Source organism: Myotis davidii, unplaced genomic scaffold (genome assembly GCF_000327345.1).
Source record: "Myotis davidii unplaced genomic scaffold, ASM32734v1 scaffold173, whole genome shotgun sequence".
Taxonomy (NCBI): Eukaryota; Metazoa; Chordata; class Mammalia; order Chiroptera; family Vespertilionidae; genus Myotis; species Myotis davidii.
The window spans coordinates 460611-470414 of NW_006286303.1; the positions used below are offsets into that span (position 1 = coordinate 460611).

Below are 9804 nucleotides of genomic sequence, written 5' to 3' on the forward strand. Positions count from 1 at the left end.
CTCTATCCCTCCCTTCCTCTCTGTAAAAAGTCAATAAGATATACTTTTTAAAAAAATTTAAAAAGGCCTATGAGGGTGGTAACATACCAACTAGAAATCATAAAGGGTCGTTTGAAAGAGACGGTTTCTTGCTGCTTGAGAGTATTTCATAGGGGAATTGACATTTGAAGTGGGTTTTGAAAGATAATAGGAAAACCTGGGGTTGGTTCTGAGTAAAGTTTCCGCAGAGAAGGAAATATGGGCAGAGGCACAGAAGAAAGAAATATCCAAGTGCTGAGCACATATGGTGGAACCCTTTGGCTGCCCTTTGGGCTCCAGCTTAGGAGCAGTCGGGTGACAATATCCTGGTTAGTTCCTGGCTCTGATTCACGAGAGCAAGCATGTCAAACTCAAAGGCTACCACGGGCCAAATAAACAAGGTGTAAGTTTATGTGGGCCACAAAAAAAAGCTTCAATTTTCATAGAAACGTAGGTTTTGTTCCATAGAGACATGCTGAATACGAAGGGGTGAAATAAATGAGTCATTGTTAACATAAAATAATAAAACATTTTAATAAAAATTAATGCTTTTTCTTGAGCATTAACTTACCAGACGCTGAATAACTGCACAAATTAGTAAGTGTAACGCAAATAAAATCAGGCAAAATTTATTCATGAAGATGTAAATTTGAAAAGACAATTTGTAGGAATTACTTGTATTATCCAAATATTCTTTGCTTTTTAAAATGAATTGTGGTAAAATTCCATTAAAATAAACGTCCCTATTGCTTTTAATATATATTTCAAATTTTGCTTTATATGCAGTTTTTCGGGCTTATAGATATTTAAAAAATGGTAGTAATTGCAGTGACTTCTGCTGAAAAGATGAGAAGGAATGAGGTGTGCACAACCCTATTTTCTGTGGCACACACCAAACAAGTCAGTCCAAGACTAATGACGTGGAAATCGGCTGCTAAAATATTCACTGCTAGTATTAGTGGAGAGAAATGGTGCACCTGTGCATAAAGTGTGTAAGGGAAATGAATGCAACAGGATTATAGTAATCATTCATTAGCGAAGGTTGTAGTTCATTATTAATAATTGTGTATAACAGGATATTGTAAAAATAAAGTTATGAAATTTTTATTAAAACGTTTCTTGCATACCGTTATATTGGCTGACCCACAAAAATATTTGTTGTGAGTTTGACATGCTTACACTAGAGACTATGAACACGTTACTTAATTTATCAGAGGCCCAATTTTCCTGACTGCAAAATAGGGATAATATATAACTCTTCTGGGGAGAAAAGATAATTCATGCATCCTGGTATAGTCAGCACTCAAGCAACAAGAGACGAGGTTTAGGGGTTTTGTAAGATTAAATAATCAAGGTGTGTTTGAACGTCAGAAGAGAGTACCTATTGAGTACTTGATGAAATGACAGGACATTTTATTGAACTCTTACTCTTTATAGATTCCTATCTTGTCAGGATCCTACTAAATCCTGCCTCTTCCCCTCTCCTCTCTATACCAGCAACCTAGCTAACTACTTTTCATCCTTCAATATTTCTGCATCCTGGTCCCAGGCTTAAACTTACTTCTTTGATCTTCACAGAGCTGTTTCTGAGCGTTGATCAATGTGTAAGGCCCGTCTCTCTCTACATTGACTATAATTTCCATAAAAACAGGAACCATGTTTGCCCACTTGCAGCAGTCTTGCTAGGATCTTTGTAGCACACTGGCTGGTATATCATTGGTCCTCAACTCTTTTGTTTGTTCCTGGTATTCAACTTTTTAACTGAATGAGTTTTTTGCTTCTTATTTCTCCCCTAAGCTGTAAGTTCCTTGGGCAGAAACCATCTCTGGCTCATGGTTTTTTCTGTGATGCCTGGAACATTTCATGTCTGGTCAATATAGTACAATGCAAAAACAGCACAAATGGTGGAGTGAACTCTAGCTCAGGAGGATATAATCTCTGTGAATCAGTAAAAGTCATGGGAAGAGAGGTGGAACTGTCACAGGTTTCAAACCAGTTAGGCCTAGCTTTTAGCGGGGTTAAGGGAGTTCTAGATAATGAAGCATAGTAATCCTTCCTTTGGAAAACTGCTGTTTGAACTACTCTGTTATTCTTAGACAGTCTCTTATTCTGTAGGTCAACTCTGCTATTTTTAGACTGTAAAATAACTTTGTTTTTGTTTTAATAGAAAAGATGAACTTAACTGTCTGACCTTGCAAGCTAGCTATCTAAAGGGGCTGATACAGTGATACTGATATTAATTCACGTATTTGCCAAGTGTTTGTTCATCCAAGGTTACAGGTGTCTGTATAGATATATGGTACTCAAAGTTACAAGTTGTCTGTATAGATATGACAGGTGTTGATTAGATATGATATGTACTCAAGATTACAAGCTGTCTTACACAAAGAACTAGAAGGAAATAAAAAGGAAATACTCCTTCCCGTGTTTGTTCAGAATTTGACAGAGGTAATCTGCTCTGAACCGCGCACAATAAAGATGACTCCTAACTAATTGGCTCATTCAGGCGTCTTGTCCAGTTCGCTGATTTGCGATACACCTTTCCTTCCTCCTTCCCTCCCTGCAGCTTTACTGAGCACCTGTCTGTGCCAGGCTTGGGAGTCCTGAGGCAAAGGTAGCATCCCCAAGACCTCACTGCCTGGTGAGAGCATCACCAAGAAAATGGCTGTGACTGGGATGGGTGGGTGCAAGGGACTCAGGGAAAATTCTCCAGTGGAGTTAAAGCTGGCTGGGACCTGAAGGATGAGGAAGGGCATTCCAGGTGGAGGGCACGGCATGTGCAAAGGCAGGGAGGCAGGAAAGAGCCTGCCTGGTCTGGGAACTGTGGGAGGGCAATGGAGCTCAGGCCCAGGAAATCTGCTGGGTGAGGTTGGAATCCCAGAACCCACTCCCTGGACCCTCTGCCTTCTTGACCTCTTTTGCTCCAGGCTAGGAAGAGGCCCCGGCCCAGCTGCACAAATGGATGCTTTGATATTGGAGAGAGGGAGGAAGGAGGGGCCAGTTGATGTTTTGGGAATCGCTTCTCAGAAATCTGCCCTTCCTCCTCCTCCTCCTCCCACACCATGGCAACCGGGAGGCAGCTGGGGAAGCCACCTATGAGCTGGGCTGAGTTGAGTGGGAGGTGGGTTGGGGGTAGGGACCTCTGCTCTCTTTCTCTGAGCCTCAGTCTTGGCATCTAGAATATGGGCACAGCAACCCAGTTTTGTGGGCTCCTGATAACCCAGGTGCTCCGGGAACCCCAGGCCCAGGCTGAACTCCTTAGGGGAAGGCGGGGCTGGGGAGAGCCCTACTTCATCCTGCAGCTGGGGGCTGGACAAGGCCGTGGGAGTCCCTGAGCCATGTGGCCTGTGCTTCCCACTGCACTGTCACTGTGGAGAAGCCCCAGGGAGCAGGAGACAGGGCTGAGGCACAGACACAGGGATGGATCTTCCTGTGAGCCCCGCAGTGAGGTCTAGGGGGTCTCCTCTGCTGGAGCACAGGGCTCAGCTGTTCCCAGAACCTGGTCAAAGCCCCAAAAGGAGGGCCTATTTCCTGAAGCTGCTGCTCTGATGACCACAGACTGGCCTCATGCAACAGGAACAAATGCTCTCCCCATCTGGGTGCCAGAATCTGAAATCAGGGCGTCCAGTGCTGTGGTCCCTCGGAGGGCTCCAGGGCAGGGTCCTTCCTGCCTCATCAGCTTCTGGTGCTCCTGGCCCCATCCCTTCAGTCTCCCCTCATTTTCACGTGGCCCCTCTTCCATCCTAACGTGACTCCTCCTCCATCTTCAGGTGCCCCCTCCACTTTCCTTACATAACCCCACACTGTGTTCACGTGCCCATTGTACAGGTGAGGCTACTGCAGCACAGAGGGCAAGTGACTTCTTCAAGGGTACACAGCAGTAAAAGGGCAGAGCTAAAAATGGAACCCTGGGCTGCCCAGAGCCTTTCTCCTTTATGTGTGACCTCTGGGTAAGCAGCCCTTCACCCAGTGGCCATTTGCTCTCATGTGCTTCACTCTTCCCCTCACCCCAAGCAGATAGGAGTCCTATTATTGCACCAGTACCTCTGGGCAGCTGCTCTTTGTCCCTCGGTCCTTCCCAGCTGATAACCTAGGCAGAGTCCCACTGCAAATAGGCTGACTTCCCATATTGGCTGTGAGGTGTGGCTCTGCCCCTGTGCCGCCTCGTCCAAGTCCCTCATGCCACCCCACCCCGGTGGCAGCATCTCTCATCCCCTGGAGCCCCATTCAGAGCACAACACCCTCAGCAGCTCAGGGACCTGCTGAGCCCATACCGCAGCCTGTCACTGGTCTTCCAGGTCCTGCCTGCAGCCCCAGGATCATCAAACCAGCCTGAGGGGGGCCGGTTAGTTGACCCCTTAGATAGAGGGGTGCAGACACCAACACTCTGCTCACTAACATCCCCTTAGCCCCGTCCCTCCCCATCTCCACCCCCTCAAGGCCCTGAGCACCCAGTCTGTGTTGACCTCCAGCTCCTGGAGGGCTTGGCCTGCGCAGTGTGGCCAAGAGGGGACCAGTCTGCACAGTGGCAGGCGGAACAGGCCTCCCAGGGCATTTGGCTGCCCACCTGGTCCCGAAGTCGTCCTTCAGCCTCCCACTTACCCCTTGGAAAGGGTAACGTGGCTTGGTTTCCGCCCACCCCTGCTGCCTGCCTTGGGAAGCCGCAGAGGCTGTCGCCACCCGCTGGCCCATTCCTGTTACTGTAGTGTAGCCGGTAAGTCATCCCTGCCGCCCAGCAGTGTCCACCTGGAGCCAGCCCAGCCCATCCTTCCCATTTCACAGGTCAGAACCAGGCCTCAGCGCTTCCCTCAGCCGGGATGGAGCAGAGCTGGATTGGGAATCAGGACGGTCTCTGCAGCTGATGTGTGTGGTGCTCATTCTCACGAACCCAGGAGGCTCCAGGGTCCTCTGTGCATTTGTAACTGTGGCTATGTCGCTGCATCACCCTGCCGAGAGGCTGAGAGTTATCGCTCCAGAGATCTCAAACAACAATCTTTTTAATCGTCCTCAACATAGAATATTAAGGGCACATAATTCCCCCATCTCAGGTAGCTAGGCAAAGCATATCAGATTATGAGGCAGTATGAGGGAAACGAAGTGCAAAACTGTATTTTCTCCTTTGAAGTTTACAATCCAACAGAGAAAGAACTACTTGTAGCTACTGGAGCTAGTGGTCATTAAGGAATGTTTTGTGGAGTTAGTAAAAGAGCAAGTTCCCTACTTAACCTACAGTCCTTGTGTAGACTTCAAGAGAACTGCACCATCAGTGGGATCGGTTGGTAACTTCAGTGTGTATACTTTTCTGGAGGGTAAAAAGCATATTTTCAAAGGAGTCAATGTTGCAAAAGAGATTTAAGGTATGGTGTAAGTCCTTGGACAAACTTCAAAAAGGTTGGGTTGAAAATGAAGTCCTTCTAGGTCACACCATGTGTAGAATTTGACCCGTTCTTGGGGCTTTTGTACAGAGAATGGGTAAACAGGGTAAATCCAATATTTGGTGATGAGTTAGATGTGAAAAGTCAAGAAAAACATTGAGGATGAAATCAAGCTTCTGATTTGGGAGAATGAGTGCAGCCAGTTACAGGGTTGGTGGAAGATGAATTAAGTTTGGAGCATCCAGACAGGGAGAGATGGACAGTTGAATATACAAGTTTACAGACAAAGCTGGAAGTCAATGGATGCTAGTTTTAGCTGGAGCAGTGAAGATGATCCAACCATTATTTGTGAACAAGGGAAAGTCTCAATAGTAGGAAACATCAATGCTTAAGAGGAAAGAGTAATAGAGAAATGATCAAGAGATGTTGGGATATATTGTTGTCTACCCCAGGAAAGGAGTGGTAAGTTAAACACACTCCACCAGAGATTAGGTGAGAGTTGTGTAAGAAATGCCAGTTTGTTAATGTTTGAGAGGCTAAAAGCGTAGACTGTGTAGGTCATTGGTAAGAGTCATACAAAGTGTAAGGGGTTTCATGGACACTTGGATCAAAGTTTAGTGACCTATAAAATCCTCATGGCTGCCCAGCTGGGTGTAGCTCAGCGGTAGAGCGTCGACCTAGGAACCAAGAGGTCACCAGTTCGATTCCCAGTCAGGGCATATACCCAGGTTGCAGGCTTGATCCCCAGTGGGGAGCGTGCAGGAGGCAGCCAATCAACGATTTTCTCTCATCATTGATGTTTCTATCTCTCTCTCTCCCTCTCCCTTCCTCTCTGAAATCAATAAAAATATATTTAAAAAAAAAATCCTCATGGCTGCATAACGTAAGAGTCCCAATCTATATGGTTTATAGATTGATGGTGAACTATGATACCTTTCAGTAACAACTTGCTGGGTACACTGCTCAGATTTATTCTGTTATAAGAAATAAACTAGTTATGGTTATCACCTGGGAGATTCCAATTTTTGAAAATGATGGTACACTGGGGATTACTAGGGTGGCTCAAATATGTTTTATCAGAATTAAAAGAATTTTATGACCCACATAGATTCCCACCATAGCCAAGTAAGATTCACTAAGTTTTTCATTTGGAGGCAAAGGTAGCTCTACTTTTTTTCCATGGCAAATTGCTCTGACGCCCATCAGAAGTTCTCAGAAAAGTTCCCTTTCCATGGCTTTCACATTGCCTCTTCATCTTATTTTGTGTCTTCCCTCCCCTCCCCATCAATCTCAACTTTTCTTCAGAAAAAAAAAAATCAAAATGAAAACAGAACATGTCCATCAATAGCTAAAGATACACACCATTTTCTGAGATACTGACTGCAAATAAAAAACCATGTCCTTAGAATTTTGTAAAGATCAAATTGAGGAAGAGAACTGTATTGCCCTTTATCAGCTATTCTTAATAAAGCCACTTGAACTGTCTAGAACTTATGGGTTGAGATAGAAGTAGTAACTTCAGAGCTCTATAATAGGACATGATTAGCATTTAAGGAATCTATTTGATTGTTATCCACCTAGCAATGACCATATAGTAGGAAAGAGGTTAATTTTAAAATGTCTTTAGGTATGTACATATATTCTACTAATCCATGAATCTAGAGAAGCAATTATTCACTAGTAAGTTTCATTAGAATTAATTTTTTCTATAATTTTGCTATAGTTTTTTTCTATAATTTCTATAAACTAGAAAATTATAGTTTTTCTCCTAAAAAAATGCAACGATGTTCTTTTCTTATAAATTGCCCTCTCGTATTTTCTTGTCAGCCTGCTTCAAGGAAATCCATGTATTCAATATACTTGCTCGCAGTTTGGCCCACACCAAATGGTTGTTTAATCCAAATATCTGAGCAGCAAACTGAGCTGATCCTTCTGGAGAAAGTATGGTTGAACAGCCAAGACCTATTGGTTCAGAAAGGAAAAGACAGAAAATTGAGCTGTCAATTAATACTGAAAGTACTACTTAAGCAAACTATTTTATACTCAGAGAAGTCCTGTTAACCAAGGATAATAAAAACTACTGTATTATTCTTTTTTTTTTTTAATATATTTTTTATTGATTAAGATATTACATATGTGTCCTTGTCCCCACGTTACCCTCTACCCCCCACCCCCCCTGTATTATTCTTATTTCAAGTATTTCTGCAGAAGGAGTTACTATCCTTAATGTTGGGGAGGTGAAGTGATTATAAGAGGAAAGTAATATATATCTGCTACGAGCAGGTATTTTATATGCATTACCTATGACTCTTCTCTCTGAATTCACTGGCAAAGATATCTACCCTTTTCAAAGTTCTTTTCACATACACAATCCCTTTAAATCCTGGTGAAGGACAACAGGAATAAAACAAGGGACAAGAGGGTAGAAACAGCTGTTCTTAGACAAACTTGAGGCATGCTAATTGTTTTAGTAATATCTTAGCTACTCCTTTTGTTTTTATATCCCAAAGATGACACTAAAGAGAATATTAGCATGGCCCCTGCTTAAGGATGATAGGCAAATACGTGAAGCGGAAAAAAAATATTAGATTAACAAGTGAGCATGTTTTAAGAGTAAGAGAAATGGGAGTTTTCAGGATTTTACCCAGGCCACTGAAACACTATTCCTCAAAAGGTAATCCCACAATCCTAGTGATCAGAATGTACAAATCTTCAATTCTCTGTTTTTCCTTGAACAATACTAAATAAAATCTAATTTTTGCACCCTAGCTAGTTTGTCTCAGTGGATAAAGTGTTGGCCCGAGAACTGAAAGGTCCCAGGTTCGATTCCAGTCAAGGGCACAGTGCGGGTGAGCAGGAGACAGCCGATCAATGGTTCTCTCTTCATTGATGATTCTCTCTCTCTCTCTCCATTTCCCTTCCTCTCCGAAATCAATAAAAATACATTTCAAAAAATGTTTAAAAACATCTAATTTTTGCTTACCACATTCCCATGGTTAGCTTATTTAAGCTCCATGGATAATATCTATATTATTTCCTTTAGTATAAATTTGGTTACAATTTCATTTATAGTTATAGTAGATTTCTAACTTGAGAAGTTGGTAGATGTCTAGTTGAAGACCTAGTTAAAGATGGATTAATTATAAGATGTCTCTCAGAAGTTGTGTAAAAAGCAGTAAAGGGAATAAAGAAAATAGACATAAACACAGCTGAAAGGCAAAGGGAGTGGTCACTACTTAGTATACCAAGAAAATTTAATAGTAAACTGGAAGCAGGGAAGGATGAGAAGCAGCCTGATGGAACCCACTGAAAGGTTGAGGAATTAGGGGCACCAGACACATCTGAAGGGAGGAGTGGGGGTGAAAATGGGGCAAAGCAGAAGGAAATCAAGAAGCAGTTTGGCCCCTCAAATTCCCTTCCCCACCCTCTGTACCTAAGCAAGCACCTTCCGGGCCATGGCAATTTTAAATTTTTATGAAGGCAAAACAGACTTGTCCAGACTTCTGTGGACTGGAGGACACCAGGCACAGCTGAGACACGAAACACCATAGTGAAAACGGGACGAAGTTTACAAACATTCAGATCCCCAGCTTCCTAAATGCTAGCAGCCAGGCTTATTTCTCCAAGTAGGAGACTGGGACTAGAAAGGTACTCCGGGTAATTCTGGGCAACACATGAGAAAAGACTGAAAGGCACTGATGTGAGAGGTTATTCAAAGAACAGCCTTACCAGGTCACCCCACAGTGGAGCCCACTTTTGACAAGCCCCACCCATCTGCACAGGGCTTCCAACTGGCTCGTTAGTGTCCCAGTTTTCTACATAGCTGAGGAAAGGAACCAATGTGAAAGACACAATAATCTCAAATAGCTTCCCAGGACTAAAAGAATCAGAATTCCAGAGTAAAAGCCCTCACTAAAAGCCAAGAATGAAAACAGACTCATCAAGACACAATACACATACACAACCTGGGTATATGCCCTGACTGTGAATTTTTAATCTTTGTGAATATAAGAATGGATAGACAAAAGATCCTACAAGTTTCCTAAAAGAAAATTCATAAACAAATGAGAAGACTGGAAAAACATGAACACTAAATAGATGATTTTAAGAAATTACCATTAATTTTTCTTAGGTGTACATAGAGCGTCAAGCTTATGATTTAAAAACTAGTTGTTACCACTTAGGTATATTTAAGTATCTCTACTTATAAAAGGCTAGCCAAAACCGGTTTAGCTCAGTGGATGGAGCGTCGGCCTGCGGACTGAAGGGTCCTGGGTTCGGTTCCTGTCAAGGGCATGTACCTGGGTTGCGGGCACATCCCCAGTGGAAGGTGTGCAGGAGGCAGCTGATCGATGTTTCTCTCTCATTGATGTTTCTAACTCTCTATCTCTCTCCCTTCCTCTCTGTGAAG

General features: G+C 43.3%; 1 protein-coding gene across 1 annotated transcript in view; it reads right to left on the reverse strand.

Annotated features, from left to right (window-relative positions):
• Positions 1 to 6344: 6344 nt before the first annotated feature.
• The window catches only part of PAICS (phosphoribosylaminoimidazole carboxylase; phosphoribosylaminoimidazolesuccinocarboxamide synthase), a 20817-nt gene continuing 17357 nt past the window's right edge, over positions 6345 to 9804 (reverse strand). Inside the window, exon 9 of the mRNA XM_006757788.2 lies at positions 6345 to 7355. Within this exon, the coding sequence (XP_006757851.1) occupies positions 7189 to 7355 (167 nt within the window). The 3' untranslated portion in view covers positions 6345 to 7188. The remainder of the gene's footprint in view (positions 7356 to 9804) is intronic.